Here is a 26,820-nt window from a genome sequence, read left to right on the forward strand (position 1 = left end):
AATATAAGAAAAGTACAAAATGCTGAAAACATTGGTAAGTAATGAGAACAATATAGTTGTAAACAATAATAATAAGAAACATTCTGGGCAATAAAGCTAAAGAAAGGAAAAACAGTGTTTATACAAAAATGAATGTACAATGAAGTAACAGAAAAATTGTAAAACAAAGAAAAGGAGGAATGTAGGGAGCTGTTTAAGGGGGTTTGGAGACTTCTTGTTGCGAGGGTAACGGGTGAAATAAGCGTTTAGCACAAACATCAAGATAAAGCGTGACAGGAAGCCATAAGGCCATGCGCTTTGCAGCCATGTGGGCTGGAAAAACAAAAGCAGTGTCCAGTCTGTGGTTGTGGCAAACGTTATACCACCACGCTTTAAAGGAAATATTGGAAAAGTTCTTCCAATTGGCTGTAATTTGTTGAAATGCAACAGCTAACAATAAATCAATAATCTGAAGGTTCAATTCAACATCATCCCAACAAGAGGAAAGACTTCCTAGAAAAATGTTAGTGTGAGAAAAGGGAATACAAGTGTGAAAAATTACATTGATTTGAGCCCATACCTGCAACCAAAAGTCATGGACAGATTTACAAAGGAACAGCATATGAAACAGAGTCGCTTGTGGGGATGAGCAAGACCAACATATGTGAGGAGTGTCTGGAAAGCGCTTGTGGAGTTCAGAGGGGGTAAAAAGAAGCCTATTGTAAATGAAGAACAAGGTCTGTGTCAGAGTCGCCGCTCTCGAGGATTTACGGATCTTAATCCATATCTTATCCCATAAAGAGACTGACCAGGATGTGGTGAGATCGTGTTCCCAACACTCCTCCACTTTGGATTTAGGCCTAATGGAGTTACTGGTAAGGAGATGCTTGTAAATGGAGGAAGCTTTGGGAGTGGTGCGTAAAAAGGAATGGAGTAATGAAGTGGGGGTGGGGGAGGCAGGAGAGGAGCGTGTCTGAGAGAGGCGAGTGTAAGTTGTCATTACTGCTTCCTTAAGCAAGAGATAATTATGGGAAAAAGAAGTAGGTAAACCATAAAGGCAGCGAAGAGTAGTAAAGGATATGAAAGAAGATTGCGAAAAAAGTTGGGAAATCCATATCCACCCTCTTCGGCGCCATGCCTTCCAGTAGAAGCGTTTGTTACGGATGAGGAGGGAGGTATTGTGCCAAATAGTAGAGGACAGGAAATAAGTAACATTTGAAGGAGAGGCGGGATAGGAAGATAAGAGCAATTTAGTAGTAAATTTATGAATGGGGTTAGGAGTGGAAGAGGGTTTACGTGAGAAAGAAAGATATTCAGCAAAAGAAAAGGGAGAAAGAAGGAGGCGTTCAAATTTAGCCCATAAAGGGCAGGGAAAAATGGGATCCTCTAACCAAAAGGAAGCTTGCCTTAGCAAAAACGCTTTATGGTAAGCTGGGAAATCTGGAAAATTGACCCCGCGTTCTGATTTGGGGCGAATCAGTCGAGCAAGGGACATTCTGGGTTTTTTATTGTTCCAAAGAAAAGACAATAAAATTGAGTTAATCTTTTTGAAAAATTTAGAGGGAATGGACACTGGAATATTAGAGATAGTATAGAGGACTATGGGAGATAACATCATTTTAATAGTATCGAGACGGCCCCACCAAGATAGGTAAAGAGGGTGCCATCTGGACGTTAAGTCCAACAATTTTTGCGTACATTTAGTTAAACAAAGGGAGACCGTGTCTAAGATAGAAGGTGTGATATGCAAACCAAGATATTTAATATGTGAGGAACTCAAGGTAAAATTGGAGGCATTAAAATCGGGTTTGAAAGTGAATTTCGTCAAGGGTAGGATCTCACATTTGTCATTGTTGAGTTTGTAACCAGATATTTGGAAATAATCTCTTACTTCAGCAAGAAAGGCAGGAATAGATTCAGTTGGATTAGAGATGAAAAGTAAGATATCGTCCGCATAAGCGGCCAGCTTAACTTGGGAGTCTGATATTTGAAATCCGTGAATGTCAGAATTTTGACGGAGTTTAGATAAAAAGGGTTCTATGGCCAAATTAAAGAGAAAAGGAGATAAGGGACAGCCTTGACGAACACCTCTCCCCAAATTAAAAAAGGAGGAGACTTGGCCATTAACACAAACTGCTGCACAGGGATTAGAATATAGTAAGGAAATCAAAGAAATAAATTTGGAACCAAAACCAAACCATTTAAGGGTATGAAAAAGATAAATCCATTCTACCCTATCAAATGCTTTCTCAGCATCTAGGGCTATCGCTGCAAGGGAGTGGGGTAAGTTATGAGATTTGGATAAAACATTAAATAAAAGTCTGGTGTTATCAGTGATAAATCGACCCTTGACGAAACCTGATTGTTCCTCACCCAGAAGATCTGGGAGAAGAAGGTCAAGACGAGCTGCAAGAGATTTAGCAAATATTTTATAGTCAATATTGACCAAAGATATTGGTCTGTAATTTTTACAATATTGAGCATCTTTCCCTTCCTTGGGTATCAGACAGATGTGTGCGTCAGAGAAAGAACCTGAGGAAGCACCTAAAGCTAGGAATGTATCTATGAGGGAATGTAGTTTGGGGATGAGAAGCTTTGAAAAATGAAGGAAGAATTCAACGGTAAAGCCATCCGGTCCAGGGGCTTTATCTTTTTTGAGATTTTGGAGTGCTGCGAGTAATTCTTGTTGAGACATATCAAGCTCTAAATGAGAGAGGTCAAGAGGAAAGTGGGCAGGTTTGTGTATATTGGAGAAAAAGCGATCTAGGGACTGAGAAGAGGGTTGAGTTTCGGAAGAATACAAAGTGGTATAGAAAGTAGAGAACTCAGTGAGAATGTCCGTGTCTTTATGTTTAAGAATAGAATGTGTATCATAGATGGATTCAATATTCAGTTTGTTATGTTTGACTTTCAGATAATTAGCTAAAACTTTCCCAGCCTTATTCTTGCCCCCGTAAAACTTTGCACTTTATTTCAATAAGTACAGGGAAGCATCTTCTTTAGACTTTGTGTTAAATTTCATTTTAGCATTAACTAGGGCTGTTAAACTGTCTTGCGAGTGAGAGGTGAAATAAGAGTGCTCTAGTTTTTTAATATCAAGGAGAAGATCGGCCGTAAATTTGCGAGCATTTTTCCGTTTCTTTGCCACAAAGCCAATTATAAAATCTCTCGCCGCAGCTTTGAAAGCATCCCAGATAGTATGCTGGGGAATGGAAGGAGTGTCGTTGAGCAAAAAATACTCATTCGAGAATTCAGTAAAGGAGGCACTAAACTTGGGATCCAAGAGAAGGGTTTTATTGAAGCACCAACGCTTGGGTCCAACTGATTTGGGAAGGATGTCAAGCTGAGCTAAAGTAAGGGCGTGATCTGAGAGTAAAATTGGACCAATTTCTGCACGAGTAAGAGTCTGGGAAATGTTATGGGTAACAAAAATATAATCAATCCGGGATTGGGAGTGATGGCATGGAGAATAAAAAGTAAATTCCTGTGCCTCCGGATTACATAAGCGCCAGGCATCGATGAGCTTATGTTGGGAAATGGCTTGGGAAAAAAGTTTATGGGATTTGTTTGGAACGTAGTGGGCTTTAGAATTCCTGTCGAGGAAGGGATCAAGGGGCTGATTACAGTCCCCCGCTAAAATGAAATTATCATCCATAAATATGGTGATATGATGGGAGAGCGCATGCCAAAAAGTGGGATCTCCACCAGTGGGAGCGTAAACATTAAGAAAGGAAATTGAAAAAGTTCTAATCCCGTTAACGTACACAACCTTCCTCTCGTATCTTTTCTGACAATCTGGAAATTGAGGAGGAAGGTTTCAAATCTTATAGAATTGTGCTCCCATCGATTTGCTCAGTTTTGTGACTCCTTAAAAATGTATTACTAAATGTATAACTTCTTGTGTAGTGACAGCTGGCTTCAGTGGTTAAAATGCATCACTCCGTGGTCTCCTACCCACTTTAGGAGTCCGTCAAACATCTACACTCTGGACACACATTCTCCAATCTCGGGATGAGGAGGGTTGAGTGTACTGCGCCATACCCTGTAAGCTCTAAGCGCAGGCCCTGTCCCTTGCAACCACCTACACAAGCATTCTAACTCCCATCCAATGTCAGCAGTACTTTGCTTCTTAGACTGCTCTCTGTATAAATATGAAGGTTTATAAAACTAATTAGAGTTTCATATCTGCCACCGTCAAAAATCATGTCACCATGTGAGGAGATGGCAGGGCTTCGTGACAAGAACTGTCTGAGGCACTTCTGCCTTCCCCTGTCCCCTCCCCTCTACCTCCCTATTCCCCCAAAAAATAGAGCTTGCACAGGTTTCTGCCCTCTGATGTTTTTAAATCCTTTAATGGACATCAACTGCTTAGAGCCTCCAAAGTCGAGCTGGAAATTCGCTCACCTTCCCTGCCACAGGTGACTGTGTAATGAGAGACATTATTGTGTTAAATTCGGTGGCCGTGTGACAGTCCTGCCAAGTACCACTCATCATGGGTTAGACTAATGCATTTTAATGCTGACATCGTCTCACCGCAATAAAATGCATTAGTCACGCAATTGTAGTTTCCCCGACTGTCCACGAGGCCCAATCTGCGAGAGCTGCATTTGAAGAGCAATCGCGCTGGCAATGATTGCGCTGTGCAGAGGGAGATGGACTCACTTGTTTACTCCGAAGTGGCACTTGACTCTTCTTAACTTTTTCTACACATTTACTTTATATTTACATGAGGAGATGAACTCTAGAGGCTTGCAATTGTGCAAATGATTGATTTCACCCAGAAGCAAACTCTGAGCTTATACTACGTGTCTGTCTCTGATGATAAACAGATCCGGACTTACAGAGTGCCCCACATGGAACCAGGGGTTGCCACAGAGTGAGGCCTTTAAAGTTCACGGCCGGCCTAGCACACGACTGGCATCCCGATTGAGAAGCCTGGTGAGTGGGTCTTACTCACAGTGTGGCATGGAGTCTACAGCCCTGGCCTGCCTCATCCCCATGATGATTCCTATCCCGTAGACCTCACAGAACACCATTTGCCTTCCCTGCTGAGACCGCTGATAAGCCGCTCAATGCAGGGACACTCAGTCGGGATCTAATAGAGCAGTCGAATGTCCAGTGTGAGTATAGCAGAGGCCTGGGTACATCAGGACTGGTAATCCAGTTTTGGGAACAAACTCCCATTGTGCTCAAAATGGCATCATAAATAAGGTGCAGATTGTGCCAACCTTGATAAAACCTGCCACATATTGCTGGAAAAACTGACTAAAAAGCCAGTCTGTGGTCCCAATAAAGGGTTGAAGCATTCACAGTTTGACTCCAGACTTATAACTGAGTGCAAACTGTGCAACCACTAATTAGGGCATTTTGCTCTAAACCAAGTTATTGGTTGTGTCAGGGTGGTGCTGCTGGGTGGCTCATGGTTTCCAGAGCACAGAATACTTAAAACGCGGCACCATTCAGTCACTCCGTTTTTGAGTTTTTATAAAAGGCATAATATTATAATCCTTTCCAACTCCCATGCCGTGTTCGAGATCCTGCAAGCAACTTTTTTTTCTCACACTTTGCAAACACTGCTTTTTAAAGCTTACTTAAAAATATTCTCTGCAGGACATTTTTTCCCAAATACTTTGCCCAACGACCGATTACATTTTTATTTTCTGTTAGGGTTGGGGAGATTTGGTGCTTTGACCAGCATCACAGGATGCCGAGCTGATGCCGGGACTCCACCCTGGTTTCCCAGATTCAAAGTCTGCAGCACTGACTATAAATGCCAAGGCCTGTGCTCACTTGAACCAACAGAGACCATTTCATCCTACAAATACATAAATAGTCACAGGGAGCGGCAAAACAGAGAAAAAGCAAAGGAGGTAGAAAAGGGGTGTGTAGGGATGAGAGACACAAGGGTGAATGGGAAAGGAAGACAAAGATGAATTGACAAGGGAGAGAAACCCACTAATGCCACAAGAAGGAGGGGAAGAATTAAAGGGCAAAGTGCGACAAATGGAGTAGGGTGAGATGGTTGGATACTGAAACTGAGGTGAAAGGGGAGGAGATGTACAAAAGGAGAGGGTGATATTGGCAGAGAAGGAGAGAGAAAAATGATAACCGAGAAAGGAGGAAAAGACTGCAGATGCAGGGAGATAGAAAGCGAGTGGGCATAATCTCCCTAGACAGTGCCTAATCCCCAACATCTGCCCTTAGACACTCACCCCCACCAATTGTCGTGACATAGGTCTCCAAGGCCTCCACGTCACCTCCACTGTCCCCCCTCCCCTGGCAGGGCATCAGGTGGTTTTGATGTTTTCCATTCGATCCCATAGTATTCCCTCCATGGGCCCCATACCTTCCAAAATTTCCATTGAGCCCCATGCCTTATAGACCACACTTTCTGCCTTCATGCAGTGCATTATGCCAATCTTCCACTTGCCCTCTTTTGGGGGGTAGGACTCCCTCGAATGTAAGTTCTAACTCTTAATTCTTCACTTTTCTTTGAGTAGGGCAAGATCTGAACCCCACATTTTGTGTTCACCTTCCAAAAGGTTGCTGGAATAAGACTCATGTCCCTGTGACAAACATATTCACTTTCTCATTCACTATTCCCATGTATTTGTTTTTATTTTTCTTTACTCACTGTTTCATGGATGCGCAGAAACTTTCTTTTACCTTTTTGTTGTGTTTTGTTTTCATTTAGATGTTGTTGAAGTCTTGCTTGCCCAGCCAAACATTGAATTGAACCAACAGGTAAGCGTTCTCCAGTATGTGTATTCCCTTGTTCATTTGGTATTGAGCGCAGATGTACCATCAGTTTTTCCATATTTAAACACATGGCTTATATTTTCTTATTTGTCAGAACAAATTAGGAGACACCGCTTTGCATGCAGCTGCGTGGAAGGGCTATCAGGATATCGTAGAACTGCTGCTGGCAAAAGGTATGTTGCTGGAAGTAGTCTCTGGAAGCAACAGCCCTTCCTGTACATGTCTGGCTTGAAGGTATGTCACTGTGAATCAATAATTTAGTGGGAGTTTTGTTAATAAAGGTCATATTCTCTTCCCATTAGTTTTAATATTACTTTTTACATGCCCTGGATAAACCTTTAAAGACTCCTTTCCATTCCTCTCCTCAAGCTAATGTGTTAATTATCCAAAGACATGGCTTTTGTGCAGATATCACTGGGGGCCAGAGAGCAGATCCCTCAGTCAGAGACCAATCAGGGAATTTATTCCTACCCATTTAATCTCTGTGCGTGCCCCATATCAGATATGTCTAATTTTTAAGGCAGTTAAACTCACTATTAGTAAAGAGTTGTCCCATTTGCCATGTGAAGCATTTTTGGCAGCCTTCCTGTGACAGTGGCAATTTTATACATGCTCATTTTTAATGACTTATTGTTCTGTGCCTAGGGGGGCACTGTACACCAAGTCAGGCGGCACACTTTTTGTTAAAGTGTGGACTCTGGCTTTACGAGGCCTGTTTGTTCCTTTTTATCTAACAGAGAACTTGACAACAGCAAGCATTGGTTATTTTTTTCACTGAAGAGGATTGTTGCCCTTCAAAATAGATAGAAGCACTGAAACAACTTCCATTGTAGTGGAAAATTCTTGATGCATGTAGCTGTGGATTCATGGCTTCTTTTGTGCAGATTGTTGCCTTAATATTCCTCAAGATGTGTTATATGCAGCACTGGCTTCAGAAGAAGAGCTTCGTGTCAGCTCTAGTCTCAGTTTGCCGACATGTGCTCCGGGGGTGGCTGGTTGGCTGTGAAGCAGACCGACCTAGTGTAAATGCCATTTCTCTCCCTTCCTAGGGAAATGGCTAGCCCAGTAGATTACTCCAAATATATGTGGGGATGGGTTATTACCTTGTGCGCCATTAGATTTAAAAATGTACATTTGTCTGTGTCTGGTCCTGTAACATCAGTGCCCTCACCTAACAGCCATCATTCTCTACGGTGGTTGTCTTTGCAGGAGCCAGCCCCATGTTGTATATCAACAAGGAAGGCGGCAATCACACCCCACAGATATGATTGTAGGCGGCAAAACTGTTGGAGTGTTAATGAGCTGAAGAGTCTACTTTGACATTTCATCTCCCGTTACAACTGAGCCTCCAATTTGACCTCCGGTTTAGTGTTAAGAGGCCTTAAGAGGTTTAACATATTAGTTGTTAGATTTTAAATACATTAACCCGGTAACTTCATCAGTAAAAATCATCCTCCTTCCAGCATCTAAACGATAAATGCAAATTAAATAGACTTTTCCTGTCCTCCCCGCCCATCCCCTCCCCCTCCCCGGTCCCACCTCCTCCCCGTCCCACCTCCTGACTCAGTGCTCCCCACGCAGTCCCCTTGTTGTCCTTATCCCTCTTCATTCCTAACAGATTTCCTGCGTCCTTTCCAAAAATAACCAAAAAAAAAGATTTAAACCAGTATCACAGTTCTCCTACCACTGCTTGCATTCCAGACCCCCTAACCCTCCCACTCCCCTCACCCAAAAATAAAAAAGGCAGTCAGGAAAGGCCTGAATGATGGTGAGCATGTGTGAGCTCCGGTCGCCAGACCACACTTTATTTAAACAATTGGTCGGCGGTCTCTTTCTTCTCCTTTTTTTTATTCCCCGCCTCTTTCCCCCCTTTTTTTGTGGTACAAACAAACAAGATCAAGCAAGAACCATGATTTCCAAGAAAGCGAAAAAAATAAGTGCGTGTGTGTAGTATTTAGTGTAGAGCGTAGAGCATCTATATCAATTATGAGAGAAAAAAGGGAGTAGCAATTAAAGCCCATACAGGGATGGTTCAAATGGTTCCAATGGTTCAAATGAGCTTAGTTCAGTCTTTTTCTTCCCACAGTGTCTTCCAGATATTCCCCAGCTTTGATCTCACCCATGTGGTGTCTTCAAATATTACTTTTAGCCTTGCCGGGTTCATGAGATATACTTGGGCACCTTGCTGTTTAAAGGGTGTAATCAGTTGACGTAATCTCCACCTGCGTTGAACTGTTGCGTTGCCAAAGTCAGGCTTAGAAAATAATTTTATTCCGTTGACTTCTTTTTGAGAATTTGGTTTGGCTTGGTCTTATACCAACTGCCTCAAAAGGAAGCATCAAAATGTGTCCCAGTTGGAACATAGGCTCTAAGCGACACCCCGATCATTCCAGACACCGCCACCAGCGCAGTAAATCCCCCCCGGGAGAATAATTAGACCGAGGGTAGTGATTATCTCAAAGAGAGTGGCTGACCTGGACTAATAGACCCGCAGACTCAGGATCTAGCTACCGAAAAAAAAGTTTTGGTCTCTGATGGGTCATTGTCCGGTACTGAGAATGAAGATGTTCTGGTCAGCTCTTCCGAGAATAGCAAACAAGAGGACAATGAATCTGACCCAACATCCAGAACCATTCAGCAAAAAAGAAAGCTAGGAGTAGAAGACGGAGTCATCTGAAATGGGATTATTCAGATTCTCACGGGTCATTCCCCATGGGGACTCCCCCAATCTATAGACTGAGGAGAATCCACATACAATCACTGGAAGTCCGGTCGAATTTTCCCTGGCCTCCATACTACAGTCTATTAAACAATTTCGTGATGAAGCAAGATCTGACAGACTTGCCGCCAAAGGGCCTCTAAAAAAACTCCAGGGTGGGATCAGGAAACTGGAAAAAAATCTGTACGGATATTGGTGATCAAGTCGCAGTGGTTGAAGCCCGGACAGAGTCTCTGGAAACTGACATGACTAATGTGAAAGAGCAAGGCTCATCTCATGCAGCTGGCCTAACTGACCTGATGACCAAGCTGGAGGAGCCAGAAAAATGAATGTGGAGAAACAATCTAATGCTGTTGGGGATCCCGGAAGGTGTCGAGGGTGATGATCCCAGAGGGTATATTGTTAAGCTACTCCATGCCGCCTTTCCTTCAGAGTCCAGCTGGAATTGGGGCCCAGAGGTCAGAGGGCACACTGTTTTCCGTTCAACTTAAAGCTGCAAAGAGATGGCAGCTGTCCCAGAAAGGAGAAACCCAGGGTTTTCTTGTTTTATTTTGGAAACTTCCTTTTCTTTTTAAAGTAAGGAAAAGTCCTTAGGGCTGTAGTTCCTTAGTGTGCAGCAGGCACAGTCATTCAGAGTACGGTCCTGTTGGTGCAGGCCAGGATTCCAGCAGGGATTTCCTCCTTGTAGTTTCAGGCAGAAGATCAGAGTTGCTATGCAGCTCTCCAATATTTATCCAGTGTTTTGGCGTGACAAGCGAGGGAGCTCCCCTGGCCAATGGGGTCCAGGGTGCCACCCAAAAGTCAGACCACTTTCTCCAAAGTGTGGCATATTTTTGTCCCACAAAGCACTGCACTTATAAGTTCAAGATGGAGAAACTTTCTCCTTGGGATTAGGATCAGGCTAAGCCAATTTACTGGTGTGGCTCATTTCCCTTAACACTCCCGTCCAGCCCTCCAAATTCCATTCCTGGGGCTTCCATCTGGCTGGGGGGGAGGAATACAGGAAGCGTGGGTAGGCTTGGCTTGCATCCTTACTGCCCTACTCTCTTTGAAGACAAGTTTGTTTACTCAGCCCCCTTTCTGGCCTGTTCTCTGCAGATCTTCCCCACCAAATAAGCTTGGTCTCTATGAAGGCCACTTATCACCTCATCCAAGCACTTTGGTTCAGCCGGTGAAGACTGGCCAATCAGAAGAGGTTGCTAGTAGGCTGGATTTTGGCTCACAGAATAGAAAGTTCTGTAACTTATTTTCTGTACTAGTTATGATAAATTAAACAGTGGCAAGTTGTTGGTTTTATTATTACCAATCTTGAAATATTTTGTTTAGCTCATTCCTGTCAAAAGTTATACTTTAATAAACTATTCCCATGTTAGCCTATTGAGCTAAAATGCTGCAATGCGGAAAACTAAATTGGAAGTTTCCCCTCACCAGGGAATATAAAACATCTTTTAAAATTTCCCTGATTATTTTTACATGCCACCCTACCCGGGGGACACCTAGGCTAGACTTAAGGGGTGACTGATATGTAAGAAAGTGTAAAATATTTTGGAAGTATATTAAAATATATAGCGAGCCTAAGTAAGAAAGAGACAGTGATAGAGAAACAGAGTGTGTGTGAGAGAATTGAGTTTTTTCCAGTCTTTCATTATCATAATTTTGCTAAAAAGGGTTTGTTTGAATAAAAATACATTCTTAATGGTAAATATACCCTAACCACTGTGTTTTTATGTTTTGAATTCTGAGTTTGTGCCTCTTTAGCCCAAGCACTCTTAAAAAAAAAATGCCTTCACCTGGTAGTGCCCTGTGTCGTATGTAACATTTTCTATACACTGACTTGCACACATATTATTCATTGTCTCTGTGTGTTTGATGTAAAGTGCTCCGACACCATAATCTGGTATGACAGGTGCTATAAAATAAATTGAATACATGTGAGAGAGGGGCTATGGAGAGAGGGGCGGGCACTGTTGGAGGGTGATAGTGAGGGAACTATTGAAGGGCCCGAATAAAGATTGTTGTATCCTGATACCCTGTAAGCCCATCATTTACTAGCTTTGAAAGCTAATAGAACTGAATATATAATGAAAAATGTGTTGTGTAACGCACCATTTTGCCATTTCCCCCAAATATTCTTGGTGGAGACCCTCCCAAGCCCTCCTTGTAGTGGTTGGGCTCGCTTGCTGTGCGCTCTCGCTACGCAACGTACAGGAGCTGGTCTGACAAAATTTTCTGGGGCTGCTTTGGGTTCCTAGTCCGGCCCTGTAGGTGGACTACACTTCTAACATTCTAATTCTAGCATTTGCAATAGTGGAATGAATAGAAATAAGAATTGTGTGGAGCTTGCTTCACTGTTTAAATATGAGACATACAAATAAGGAATGTCAGTAAAATGTAAACCAAAGATTGAACTTGAACATTTTCAGACATCAAATTCTAGATGTGCATTTGACTATAAATGTTTAAAAACTTCAAGAAAATGTTTTTCAATTTTCTAGGTCCCTAATATTTACATATTAATTGGGTTTTAGTTGACACTTTAGTTATTATAACGACACCATGGCGATTCTTATTTTTCTCTTCTTGCGATTTATGGCACCCATCTTTCTCACATCTAGAATGAACCCTTCTGTTTCGGCTCAGTCAGGAATACCATTTAATCTCAAAAAGGATTCAGTAGTGGGTCTGCTGAAGCAGCTTCTCCACACACCTCCTCAGAGCTGCTGCGCGGATAATGTTGATTCGGGACCCAAAACGCCTCAAATTCTCACACTATGCTCATCAGATTTGAAGTACTCTCCCACATTTCAAAATTTGACTGCCGACATTTTACAAAAAAAAGAGCCGCACAGAAATGTTATTGCTTTGTCAAACAGAGGTTTTAAAGACCTATCTGTTACTTTTCCAAACGTTTATTCTTTTAACAATGTGGAAAAGAATACTGAGTTGCCCTTCTGTACTTTATAATAGCTGTATGACCGAGTCTCCTGTATTTTTGGTCGCATGTCCGATTTGACATTTAAATTCATGTGTTAATGACTTTCGAAGAGTACAAAAATCTCCTTTGTTAAACGATCTTATTTGTTTTAGCACTCTTAAGTAATTATTAAATATCTTTGTTTCATTTGGAAAAGGTGCACGAACAGACCTGAAAAACAATGAAAAGAAACTCGCCCTGGATATGGCCACGAATGCCCAGTGTGCTTCTTTACTCAAAAAGAAACTAGGAACAGGTATAAGCTGTGGTCTGCGTGATTGCTGTTGCCTAAATTGAACTGGCATTGTATTCTGTTAGTTCTTACTCTTGTTTGATTGTCGCTGTCTCATTACTAAGTTGACCTTATATATTATGTTATTTTTTGTCCATTTGGTGAAAACTCATAATTTTCCCGATTTCAGGTGTGGGTAGCTGTAGCCTAGTTTTTTTCCCTTGGCATTCTGGCATTTGTTCTCTTCTTTATATCACATTATAAATTGAGAGATAACCGTATGAAAATAAAATGAAAAATCTTTTGTCTGTTGACTAATCGCACAAAATTGCAAAACTGCAGAGCTCATTTTTATATTAATTTACAATTACAATTTGCTAGATTTCAGACTATTTGAGAAATTCTGTGCACCTTGCATTCATTATTATCAAGTTCGCAAAATAAAGATTCGTAAAGAAATATGTTCAAAAGAGCTGCAAAGAAAATTCTTGCACGTGTTACTCTGTTAAAAGAATGATGACTAAGTAAACTCTGCAGTTAGTGAACAAAATGCCTCCCTAAATGATAGGTATTAGACAGTAATATTTTTTACTTTTATAGAGCTTCCTTACTTCTTAGATGTGGTTGATTTGAAGATCACCATAAGAAACTGACATGTCAGACGTGTTTGGTCTGTCAGACTGGCACGAGCTGATATTATAAAATTAAGCTAACCCAAACTCTGGCTAAAGCGGCTCTGCTTTAAATTGAACAGCGGACCAATGTTGGTACATTAAGGTAGGAAGGAGCTGTCATTTTAACTGTCAATGAGTAATCCTTGGAAAGGATCGTGGTTCTCAATACTACATCCAGCAGACTTATCCTTGCCGGTTCTGATAAAGGCATCAGTAAAGCTTGAACAGCCGCACCTTTTGCCAACAGCTTTGGACTCTGCCATCACGTGTCACACAGCGCCACATCATATTTCTTGCATAGCGAGACCACTGCATGTTTATTTATTTTTTACATCATTCGGCTATTGAATCTATAGCCTACAACTATTTGTTACTAATATTCATTCCTGTGGGATTGATATTGCTTTTACCCAGATTAAGATTAACCACGGTCTGTGAATCGTTCATGCATTTCTTTGATGCGTGTTGTTAGTAAATGGTCATCTGACACTATGCGCTTTACGCGTACCATTTGGGAGAATTCTCCCAAATGGTACGCGTAAAGCGCATAGTGTCAGATGACCATTTACTAACAACACGCATCAAAGAAATGCATGAACGATTCACAGACCGTGGTTACCCAGAGGATGTTCTTCTCAACGCGCAGAATTGCGTAGCCAAGATGTCCAGACAAGACTGTCTAAAAAAAAAACAAGAAAGATAAGGAATCTCGTATGGTGCTTGTATCCAAATTTTCTACAGCAAGTTCGACATATAGGAAAATGATACTTAAGCACTGGCCCATCTTACAGGCTGAACCCGACCTCCGGGGAATTTTTGAAAAACCTCCTTTGTTCGCTTACACAAGAAGCAAGAACCTTAAAGAAATTTTGTCTAAACCCACTCCAACAACCAAGCAACACCGAGGAACTCATCCTTGTCTTAACTGCAGTCACTGTAACTGTATAATCAAGGGTAGCACTATTCAACACCCCATGAAGGGTCACACCATCAGATTACAAGTCGATGCAACATGCGACTCAATGAACTTAATTTATGCCTTGAGATGTCCCTGTGGGAAGCTCTATGTTGGGAAAACAGAACGAAAAATAAAAACACGTTTAAATGAACATAAATCCAACATACGGGTGAAACAAGAAAAATCCAACATTGCTATGCATTTTGCTGAATCACGCCATACCATCGCACAACTGAAATTCATTGTTTTGGAAATTGTCAGCAAAAGGGAAGGAACTGACAACCATAAACAGTTGTTAAAACGTGAACTTGAGTGGATCTACCTGTTACAGACTCAGAAGCCGTACGGCCTTAATGACCGCATCGAATATAGTTGTTACCTGTAAAGCATATTTACTGTATCTTGTACATTGTACCTTGATGACTTTGCCCCTTGCCCCCACTGACTCATTCCCTCACGTTCAGTAACCGTTACAAGATGGCCACCTCACTTCTTTTCCCCTTAGTACCGTTTTCTATGTCTACCACCCACCTGCGTCACCCTCCCCGTTTAGCCACACGTCCTTATAGTCTCCTCCCACGAATATCATTGACACAGATTTTGCAGCCGTTTGCCAGCGGACTCCGCTACGCTTGAGCACGAAGTAAGTCACCCGACCTTGTTTAAATTCACGCTTCCAGTCATTCTCACTTCACCCCACGCGGTAAAATTCCACCTCACCTCCCGCTGTACACGCCCCCTAGTCACGCCGATTTACTAGTCATTTTACCCCCTCACACATAGACACGGTTAATTCCCTTCAAAGCACCACCTGGTCATCAGCGCCTCACCGCCGCTTTTTTCTGTTTTCCTCCGCAGCACTCCGTGATAAAGGGCCTTTTGGTCCGAAATGCATTGGAGAAAAGTTCATGTGCCAGTAAAATGAAATAATTGTCACACGACTGATATGACAATAATATCAGGTGTTTAAAGTAACATACAATGAACTATAACAAATAAATCATGAAACTTCATTGATTGTGAATCACGTTATTGATCACGCTCGGTGTGCCTCGACAGGGGATGTATTCGCAACTGTTGCATACACTACTTACTCCATGATTCTTGGGTGTCTGACGGAAGACACCACCCTTGAGAGCACCCACAAGTTCGAAAAATATTTGCAAAAGCAACACTACCTAGCAGTGCACCACCGACTCTTCTTTCTTCTTTCTTTACATTGGAATTCACGCAGGACTTACTTAGCAAGGCTAGGGCTTAGGGATCAGGGCAGTTTTTCACCCTGACCCTTCCGTTATTCAGCTGAGTGCCATGGTGTCTGAGGTTCTCCGGTGTGCTTCGCTTTAATTACCTCCCCTTCCGCCCCCACTCCCCCTTCTCCATATTACATGAACATCCTCCAGGAACTAATGCGCTCTCACTTTTGATCATCTTCCCGCGTCAACAAAAATGAATGTGTCCTTCTGTAATGCAACTGTTGCAAAGCACTCTGTGTAAAGCACTCTGATACCTTCTGGTATGGTTCCCGCTGTGTAAAGCTCCCCAATAAGATGAAAAGGTGGAAAAAGATTCAGAATTTGGTGCCTTCATAAAAGTTGCATGCCTCTAACCCGTTAATGAAAGGCATCATTGCCTTTAACGACCTAATCTAGCTTAGTCTGCAGCACTCCTGGTTGAGAGTGAACATAGCTTGTGTCTCGCTGCAGAAACACTCTTCACTATTTATTTCTGTTTGGTACCCCAGCCATCAAATGTTTACTGGTCCAAGCTTTATCATTAGTGAGTCTCTGCTACGGTTTTTCTCAAGGACACAGTGTTGCTTCATACAAACCTATACCTTATACCACATGTCCTGGCTTCCTCATCGGCGAGGCTACACATTTACCAGTGTTTCTGTTCACCATATACGATGGTTTCATTGGGTCCGGCACAAAGAGTGAATTTTACTTCTAGATCCCCATTTGCTTGCCGCCTCTTTGAAGTAAAAGAGCAGAGAGGAAGAGTCCCATAACGGAATTTCAAATATAATGACTTAGCTAAAAGGGGCTCGACCTCCTCGAGAAAATATTCCAATTTAAAATCTACTTTAAAACCAAGGAATGCAGAAGCTAGGGAATGAGCAAGTAACCTCCTGGTAAAAGCTACTGCTATTGCTGTGCCGGGCAATATCCAAATTTATATATCTGGTGGAGTGTTACTGCTCACTATACATATTTTTTTATAGAATTGCTGTGTTGATTTTAAAACCAGAGAAGTTGACTAAATATTAGCTGTTTCCTGTTTTATCCATCATTCTTGCTTCTTACATTTTCCAAAGAGGCACTGTTTTGTATTCAGTTGTAAAAATTATGAATAGTGATGAAGATCGCATGATAGAGGATTAAGATTTAAATGAAGGTAGTTCCATCATCAGTATCTTCACGTAACCCACATTCCAATGAGTTGCTGTGTTAAAGAATGAGTCAGTCAGTCAGTCAATAAAACTTTATTCGGTTTTTTACAACCATAAAAGTATACACAAAGCAGCATATCAAACAGTAAAATAAGCAAATCAGAACCATAGAATATACAATACATTTCTTATGCTTATAGTTCACATATCCTTAAAATAAGAAATACATATCTTAAAAGTTTTTCTTTTAAAACAAGCTATCCTTTCTTAGGTTACATCGACCTTCAAATATGTCTTACACCTTCTTCTATCCATAGATACCTCATACACCCTGATGCTTAAAAAAGCTATACTTCAACAGTACTCTTCATATTTAAGGAACTCTTTAACTTTATTTAGATATTTACTAGTGGCACAGGCTATATCTAAATGCATCATTCCCACTAGGAGATTTACAGCTTGTATCCTATTTTTAATATCATATTTTTTAAAAATCGGGCCTAAAATCGCTCTTCATATGTCTAACGTCCACTAACAATATATGTAGAATACCACAAGTAGTACCTAAAGTGCAAGTGCATTTTCCACTGCTATTTATCATAACATGTTTTACCCCTTTATTCATGTAACAAGGGTTTATCCCAATTCTCAATCGTAGCACTTCATGCCTTAACTGGCAGCTAGGTAACCTGTCGATAAAGGGGTAATGTAGATCATTTTTCCATGCTACGGCCATATGGGAGACTGAACTATTCCGTGTTAGGTACTCTTGGTCAAGTGTTCGAGACACTTCTAATCCCAAGATCCTAACATCTTTCTTATCTAACTTATGTTCAAGGGACTGAGGACCCCACTTTAGATGTAACACCAATTGAGGCTCTTGTCTCTTTTGCCCAAGTCAGCTCACTGTTGGCAATTTCATTTTTGCACCACTGTGAGATTTTTTTGGTCCTCACCCAAACCCAGCCGCTGCCAGAAACGTAACAAAGACATACAGGCTATGATGCTCCATGCGGTGGTTCCCAGTTCTAATCTTGCTGCTTGTACCATAGACTAACTTGGCAGTGAGAACAAACATTTAAAGATATTCCCCTCCTATTTATCCCATCTATTTTTGCCACTTAAAAAGAGTACCTCTGCGCCATACAAAAATTGTGGAGGGACCATTGCTTTATAGGCCTTTAACATCGGTCTGTCAGACTTTTCTCCATATACACTATTAAATCTTTTTAATCCCTTCACGGAAGCAGAAGCCCTCATTTTCAATGCATCAAGATGGGTATTCCAATGAAGTCTACTCGTGAACCACATCCCCAGATATCTGTATTCTGTCACTTTTCCAGCATCTCTATGCCCAGATACCAGGAGAACTTCTTCCAAAACACAGGATTTTGGTCTTTTCCATGTTCACAACTAGTTTTTTAATTTGGCAATTTTCTTTAAACAGGTTTAATTTTCTTTGCAGACCAATCTCCGTCTGATCCATAATGACCAGATCATCTGCATATAATAAACAGGGGGATATGGTTTCCTCCTAGTTTCTGTTTAACCCTCTAACCTTTCTTAGTTCTAAGGGCAGGTCAGCTATAAACCGGGAGAAAAGCAAGGGGGCAAGCACACACCCCTGTCTTAGCCCATTACTAATCTGGATCCTCCTGGACAATCCTCCGTTCTCGTCCAGGATTATCTGGGCCCAATTTTTAGTGTGCAAGGCTTGCATCAGGGCCAACAAATCGTTTTGAATTTTGTACCCCAACAAGGTTGACCACAGCTACCCCCTGTTCACCAGATCGAAAGCTGCGCGGAAGTCCACAAAGCATCAAAACAAATTGCCCCTCTGCTCGATCGACTGCCGCGCAATGGACCAGAGAGCAAAACATTGATCAACCGTCGAATGACCCTCTTTAAACCCTCCCTGTTCTGGGGGCACTATCTGTTTTTCCTCTGTCCAGTCCTTGAGCAGACCCAGTATTACTGTAGCAAACACTTTTTCGCTATGTCCAGGAGATTTATTAAACAGTAGTTTTTAGGGGAGTTTACATCACCTTTTTTTATGTATAGGTCTTACAATGGCCCCTTTCCATCTATCTGGCATGTCCCCTGTTTTAAGATTCTCCTGGAACATATTTGAAAAGAACTCTGACCACCAGTTTGGGTCCGTTTTTATAATCGCAGCCGGCAAATTATCTGGACCGGCTGCTCGAGGAAGGTTTAAACTGGATATTATACTTCTAAAATGGCTGGGAGAGAAGTACTCTTTTACTTTTTCCCTTACCCCTGGCCATACGATGATATTTATTTCCTCGGTCCCTGACCATTTTCCATATATTTCCTCCAGATAATCCACCCACTTATCCTCCGGCACCGAGCAGTGTAAAGCCCCTAGTTCTTTACCAGTGCTCTCTTGTACTAATTTCCAGAAGCCTTTCACATTTTTTTCTTTGAGTAACTTCACCCGGTATCTGTCCTTATAAGTTCTTTTTTTATCTCTAATAATTGCTTTATATTTTGTCCTCAATTTCTGAAGGCTAAGCAACAGATCGTCGTTGTGTCTCCCCCTTAGGCTTCTTTCCTTTTGCCTAATACTGGCTTTTACTTTGCGACAATCCTCGTCAAACCAAGGCTTATTATTTGCATCTAGTTTTTCCTTGCTTACTGACCCACGTTTACCCCATTTAATTTTTATCCTGAGGCATTCTACCAATCGTCTTATTATATCTGCATGCCAGGCAATACCCTCTTCTAGTGGCAATATTTGAAATATGAATTTCAGCTGGACTTCCTTTAGTTTTTTTATTTGTTCCTCTGTAATACAAGTTATTAGTCGCTTAGGGTATTCTACCTCTACTTGTATGGCTTTTTGTCTCCGCGGCGCCCTTTTTGCATATAATTTCATCAACAATGGGTAGTGGTCACTACCTTCCACCCCTGCTACTTCAAAGTGTTTAACTAGTTCAAAGCTCCAAGCCTGTAAAAACATATAATCTATCGGACACATTTGCTGCCCTATTGTAAAAGTACGCTTAGCAGGTCTATCTGTGTCCATTCTTCCATTTTCACGCACCAGGCATTGGGAACCTAACATTTGAACATTTGTCCAAATGCCACATCTTGAGGCAAAATGTCACTGCTGGGGAACTTAGCGGTCTCTATATTGTAAGCTCCTAACACATCTCTAGACCATGAATCTGTTTTTGAGGGGTTTAGTCTGTGATTAAAATCACCCAAAATCAAAAGCACATCTCTCGGGTAGGTATCGCAAAGGCCCTCCAAATCCTTTTTTAGTCTTTCCAGGTATGCCTTGTAATCTTTCCCTTTTCCTTTCTGCATGTCAGCACTCTGTTACCCAACACCCACTTACATTTAAATTCAAGAAATTCTATTTTCATAGCAATCTTTGTAGAGACTAGCATCAACTGACCCCCCGACGGTCTGCCAGATGTGTTCTTTCTTGCTGGCTTTACGTGATAGGTGAATCCTTCAGTTATTAGGGTTTCGTCGCACAGCCAAGTCTCCTGTAAACACGCAATGTCAGTATTCTTTAGAATTCTTTTTAAACTTTCCTGGAGCACTATTCTTTTATAACCATTAACGTTCTAGGATACTATAGACCGGCTGTGCTGCGACCCCAACTCCTAGTCAATATCACTCAGAAACCCATTTTCTTCACAGTCCATATATGCAAGCTCTCTATACCTATTCCCGGCCAGCACATCTTCATCACCCCACCCGAAGTCCTTAGGGGCTATTGTGATTTCAAGATCATCCTTCTTACCCCAACCGTAGTTGATCATTCTTTTTTGCCGATCACCCCACCCAGCATGGTTCCTGAGAAAAGCTTTCCCCTGTTTATCAGTCCGCATTTCCTCTCTTTTTACTATTCTAATGCCTTCTTTTGACATCTCAGGTTCAGCTTTTTCCAAGGCTTCTTTTACTAGTGCAGAGTGAAGTAGAACTTTGGTTACCTCTTCCCCTTTAATATTTGTTAAAAACCCTACTTCTTTAAGGTCCTCAGAGCTAACGTATCGTAGACTTGGGCATTTAGAAAAAGAAGAGAGGAGTTGAGAACGACTTAGGGGGATTAGTTACCTAACTCTTTTCCCACCTTTACCCTGTCCAATAGGCTCTAAAAAGAGCCAGAGGTCCCCCGGTCGTTCTAAATGTAAACTTGGTGGGTATCCATCTATCCTTTCTTCCCTTCTTTGCCCATGTGCCACAACAATACTACTCTTCTTAGGGGCCCTGTCAGAGATGGGGTTGCTAGGACCTACACCTGAGGACATACCCAACCTTCTTTCTGCGAATATCTCTTTATTTTCCCCCGAAGGTTTCCTAGCATTTGCACACTTTAAGGTTAATTTTCCCTTTATCCATCTAGGTTGTAACTCAGGACTACAAGTAGTTACTCCTGATTCTGCAAAACTAATCGTTTTAGACTCTGGAGTCACTGCCCTACCAATTGGCCTTTGTTCTAACTTTCCCCCTTTCTCGTTAACCTGTTGCCTTAAGGGGAGACTTTTAGGTGGACCTTTCCTCCCCTTTCTTGCCCACGAAATGTATTGTTTATTATACTTCCTTTTCCCGTATCTTTTTATAATCATTGGGCAACATGATATATATATACCGTTGGTTTATCCTTCTGTGATTGGCTATTCTTTACAACTTCTTCCTCCCCCCCAGCTATTCTTTCCTGATGGGCTTCTACTGGCCTTACTAACGACGCATTAAACCTTTAATTTGTGTCAGCTTTCCAGTCATAATCTTAAACTGCTTACTTTGTGTTATTAAATTTCATAATTTAAAACTGAAACCTCTAAAATACCCTGCAGGGGTTTCTGGAGCATCAGCATAACCAGAATGAGTCATATCTGGGTAAACCTGGCGCATGATTCCTCTCCCGGTGGTCCAATGACGTCAACCCACTACTAGCATTAATGTTAGCCTCTCGGCCTTGCAAGTTGTGATTGATGCCTAGTGTTATTCTGTAATGTTCACTCAAATAACACATCCATTACTTGTCTTTGGCACTTACCGAAGTGAAGGATTTTCTTCCTGCATTGTTTTGTCCTTTTATATGGTGTGTGAGTGCCCTATTGAAAACAAGCATTGGCAAATCCAATAGGACACGTCTATACAACCGCTATTGGCTTTGCCAATATGTTTTAGCCATGTTGTACAGCAGCGTGGCTGCTGTTCAGCATGGCTAAAAAATAGTGCTGTAGAGGAGAGTGGCACAGAGTGGAGTGTCATAGAATGGAGAGTCTTGGAGTGCCAAAGAGTGGAGTGGCGTAGAGTGTTGTGGAGGGAGCAGAATGGAGGGGCGTAGAATTTTGTACCGCAGATTGTAGTAGAGTGGAGTGGCATATAGTGTCATGGAGTAGAGTAGCTTAGAGTGGAGTAAAGTGGCATGGAGAGGCACAGTGGGTGCTCCATACAGTGGAGTAGAATGGAGTGACCGTGTCGTGGAGGGAGTAGGGTGGAGTAAAGTGTCATGGAGGGAGTTGTCCACAGTGGAGTGGAGTAGAGTCTGGGGCTGTAGAGTGGAGTAGAATGTCCTAGAATGGAGTGGCATAAAGTGTTGTAGAGTGGTGTCTGCTCTGTCTTTATTGATGTTGGGACAATCAATCCATGAATGTATGCTCGCATGGTTACTTCACTAATTGCTGTGATAAGCAGCTCAACTAAGAAAGTGGCAGGTCCTTTCTCGGATCCTTTGGCTTGTGGGAAATGTAATTACATGTGCAAGAATCGGGAGTAGAATGTTGGGAGCTGGCCAGCCAATCAGACTGCACTCCTTGTTGGCTGTAGCTAATGTTCTATGCCCGCAAGTGGAGAATTCAATGGCTCCCAATATCTCTCCAGTTTACTTGAACCCTTACCTTGTGGATTCACACTTGGCACCTCAGCGGCTGCTTACCTTATGTTACTCCCGATTCATCTCCGTAAGTGCCCAGAATATATTTTGTTTAGAAAACTGCTTAAGACTGAGCTCTTCTTATTGTCCGCACCTGGTCTGCTCTGACAGCAGTTCTTCCTACAGCTTAAAGATACCTCTTAGGGGGTGATTTGGGAGCTCTATAAATAAATAAATAAATACATGTTGAAGTGGATCCTGAACAAAGTACTGAAATACCACAGCTTTTCTCTAAAGGTGCTGAAACTGAAAGAAATGCCTATCTCTTTTTCCTTTTACAGGATGGCGGCTCCACCCCCTGCCTTGATGAAAATAAGTGCAAGGAACAACAGATTTAGAGGGAAAGTAAACATTTGTCTCTACTTCTGCTGTTGATGGGGCTTCATTGTAGCAAGGCATGGGGTGGAGCCGGTATCCCGTCGCAGGAAGAGGAGAGCAGCTCTTTTTTCAGCAGTAGCACCTGAAGAGAAACAAGGCTGCTGCAGAAAAGGCAAGCTTTGCTACGTTTTTACTTTTCGTGGCCTAATGAAAAGTGGCCACGAGGCTGTTAGCCTTAACTGCTTCGACGCTATTGACGGAACCGTTCCATCACGGCTCGCGGGTGAGCTGTGCTCATGACGGAACGGTTCCGTCACGGCCGCCGCGCCTGCGCGGCGCGTTTCATTAAGCGGGCGGGGCCGTGACGGAACCGTTTCGTCACAAGCACAGCCCCCCCGCGACCGTTAGCGCTGCGGCGGAATAGCCGCCGCAGCGAAGGAGTTAAAGCCCGCCCGAGTGGCAACAATTGCTTTTATTTACCCTTCGTCCTTATGGACCTTTACCTGCCACTCGGGCCCGTAATTTCAGGGCAGATAGTTAACAGCGTTATTGCTTGTGGGTGCAGCCAAAAGCGCTTAAATATTTTATGTAATAGTATAAAACTAACTGCGCTTAAGCGTTGGGCAAGGATTTTCGCTCAATACCCTGTTTGCCACCGATGTATTGGTATAGATAGGCCTAATAGGTGCAATCATGCTTTGCTTTGTCCTTATCGCAGTACAACTGATCAGTGCACTGGTGGTAATTACTTTATTTTTTTTTTTTTTAGGTATAGTGCGAACTTCAAGTAATGCAGAGGAGTATCTCGACGATGAAGACTCTGACTAACTTCAGATTCAGCAAACATCAGAACGAAAGTACATTCCCTGTCATTCCGACTGTGTTCCTTTTTTTGCTGTTCAAGCATTCTTGTTCGGTGTTAATTTAAAAAGCGATTGGAGAAGCATGATTTTGCAGACAAGTTGATTTGCAAACTTAATTTTTTCCTCTCCATTCGCTGGCAAAACCGGCCAAAGTATGCTCAGGATAGACGGCCATCCTGCGTGTGCCTTATAGATGTTTGGCGATGAGGCCTTGAAGTCTTTGCTGTGCAGATTTTTTTTTATTGAAAAGCACAGAACTAAAGCTTCTATTTATTCTGTCTTGAAATGTACAGATTGCTTTCTCTCTTTATCAGACATTCTTTTGATTCAATTTGCCCTTTCTCGAAACTGATCTCTACAGTATTTTAACATTTCCTTAGGGTTGCAAACGGGGTAAAGAGAGAGATGTTTTTATTCTAAAAACACTCCAAACCAAAGGCATCTTGATAAATGTAATGATGTAAAAATTAAAATAAATGATATATTACGATAATCACAGTAATTGTGTTCAAGCTTATTGAATGAATGAATGTATTAACTGTTCGATTAATTAAAATCATTACAGTAAAAGAAGCAACTTTTGTTAAAAATGATTCAATTGTTAAAACAATTCACCTCTGTCCCTTGCCCCTCCCCAACCCTTCAATGCTGTTATTCTTATGAACGGCTTACATCCCTTAATTCATTTAAACATGTTCTCAGAATTTACTTGTGATTTTTTTTTTTTTTTAACTAGGGCATTAAACTCTGAATTTATGAGCTGAAGTTTTGGATAAAAGTATTGGCCTCTCTCGGGCCTAAGAGGGGTTGTCCTGCCACATTCACCATTTTGTAAACCCCAGTTTGCAAAATAGGGATAAAGACATCAAACTGATACAGGAGAGATATCTCCTTGTGACGCGTCCTTTATAGCAATCCTGATTAAATGCATACATTTCCCCAGTCTTGCTAGGTTTCTTGCAGTCGAATCAGAGAAAGACAAGGGCGAGGCCTCCCTGCAGGTCCTTGATCCATTTACAATGAGTAACCGATGAAGAAGGCGCCAACGCTCATTGTTCAATTTGGGGCAGCAGCACAAAAGGTGTAGCCAGGATTCGTTAACATAGGAGCATAGCCTGCGCTCAGTATTCTCCCCCTTACGAGTCCACGCTGGATGGAAATCTGTGATGCCTAGCGTGATAAGTCGCATGAATTTTCCTAACAACTTCTGTTGACAGTGCCTCCTATAAGTAGGATTGAGCTTTTCCCAGACTATATGATTTGTCCAGTGGCTCTGTGCGCAAGCTGGGGCTGAGGGATTCGATGTCTAGAGCAAATAATGTGTTCGAGGACCTGCTACTCACCACTTTCTTCCAGGAGAATTGAAGGATTTTAGATGATTGTAGGCTTGTTTGTCTCTATCCTTAGGATGGTGATTGCCTGGCCAAGACTAGTATGCCACGCTGTACCTGTCTCCTAGAAAACGGATCTCAGTTGGTCTCTGAGTGAGTCTTCCGGAGCCCTCGAGGTCTTAATGTGTAACTTTAGCAGGTCCCCCTGGCCTATCTGGTCTGGCCTCCGAAGGCCAAGCTCTAGTCTTAGCCTTGTTTTCCTTGCTGCTTACGGAATGTGCAGCACTGATTTGCATACCTTAATTTGAGTTGTAGTTAGGAAATTTTCCAGCGCTCCGGGGAACGCCAAATGGCCATAGCTGATGGCAGGTAGCTGTTTTGATCTTAAAACGATCAGTATTGGATCAGCATTTGGACTTAGCAGATGGTGGGTGAGTTGTCTTAACAGATGAATAACGTTATTGGCCTTAGATTTAAGATGTTTAGATTAATATTGGCGAACAACTGGTACAAAGCTTAAAGTAAAGTCTTGTGTTTGCATCTCAGGCATGTTGGAAAGAAAACCTCAAGTTTACGGAAATTGCAAATGATTGCACAGCTCATTAATGACTATAGCAGAACGGCTATTGCCACTGTACACATCCACTCAAACCTGTGACCAGTAAAGAATGGTATGCTAGATATGACTGTTTGTGCACACGCTTTGTAATCATAAAGCTGGACTAGGTGGTCTTTGCACAGGTAGTTATTAAGCAGTTTTCTATGTAGGCCATTTTAGTTTTCAGTGAGGTCTTGTTCTCCATTCTAGAGGTATGACATGATAATACTTGCCTCTGTGTTTTGTCTTTGTTTTATTTTGGCAGCTTCACTCTTCCTTGGTATTGTAGTAGCAGGAATTTGACAATTTATGTGATGAGTCAGGTTATGACTTTGCCATTATCACTTTACAAATGATGAAACCGGTATTGAAGATGGTATGACGTTAAAGAGACCGTGATAGTACTTCAATCAAGGTTGGATTATGTCATACAAATTGATTTGTAGTTCGAGGCTCAGGGACTCTCTCCAAGTATCTAAGAGGTGCATGGGGAATAGCTGTCTACATGTGAAAGCAACGCTGCCTGGGCAGTAGCATGAAAATCTGGAAAGTGAGCTTTTACCTGGCGTAAAATTGAAAGCTAGTGTCAGCCAGTGATGTTTTCTTGGCAATTTGAGAGTTGAAGGTGGCAGACCTTTTAATGTAAAAAAATGAAGTGATATGTTGCATGATGTCACTTGGGTGACTAAGCGCAGTCCATTTAAAGGCATGGCTTGTGCTTTTTCTGGACTTGAGGCCGATCAGAGTAAGTGGAGATTATTCGTTTGATCATATCACCGCAGTATATCATTCTTTGTCATAGGGATATTTAAAATCTTAAGATAATGCCGCCAATGGGAGAGTTCACTTATTTTCCAATCTCTTACAAGAGACAGTTGGGAGATTTGATTCCCAAATGATGTCGTTCTTGCAGACCTCTCCACTCTATACCACACTGCTGCACATGATAAATTCCAACCTCCTCAAGGGATTACGCCATTCCTCCGAAAGAGCTTCTGAGAAATAATTAGTCATTAGGCCAAATTTGACTAGCACAAAGTTAAAGACTGAAATTGCCTGGGTCTTTAACTGTAAGTGCCTACATCAGTGATACTCAAAAGCACGTCCCA

At 42.0% G+C, this 26,820-nt stretch overlaps 1 protein-coding gene across 1 annotated transcript in view; it reads left to right on the top strand.

Moving 5' to 3' along the window:
- The window catches only part of OSTF1 (osteoclast stimulating factor 1), a 107,018-nt gene extending 82,738 nt beyond the window's left edge, over positions 1-24,280 (top strand). Inside the window, exons 8-11 of the mRNA XM_078677809.1 lie at positions 6,674-6,723; positions 6,833-6,911; positions 12,589-12,687; positions 23,689-24,280. Of these exons, the coding sequence (XP_078533935.1) occupies positions 6,674-6,723; positions 6,833-6,911; positions 12,589-12,687; positions 23,689-23,747 (287 nt within the window). The 3' untranslated portion in view covers positions 23,748-24,280. The remainder of the gene's footprint in view (positions 1-6,673; positions 6,724-6,832; positions 6,912-12,588; positions 12,688-23,688) is intronic.
- The last annotated feature ends 2,540 nt before the right edge of the window (positions 24,281-26,820 follow it).

This window comes from Lissotriton helveticus, chromosome 2_1 (assembly GCF_964261635.1).
Source record: "Lissotriton helveticus chromosome 2_1, aLisHel1.1, whole genome shotgun sequence".
Lineage (NCBI taxonomy): Eukaryota > Metazoa > Chordata > Amphibia > Caudata > Salamandridae > Lissotriton > Lissotriton helveticus.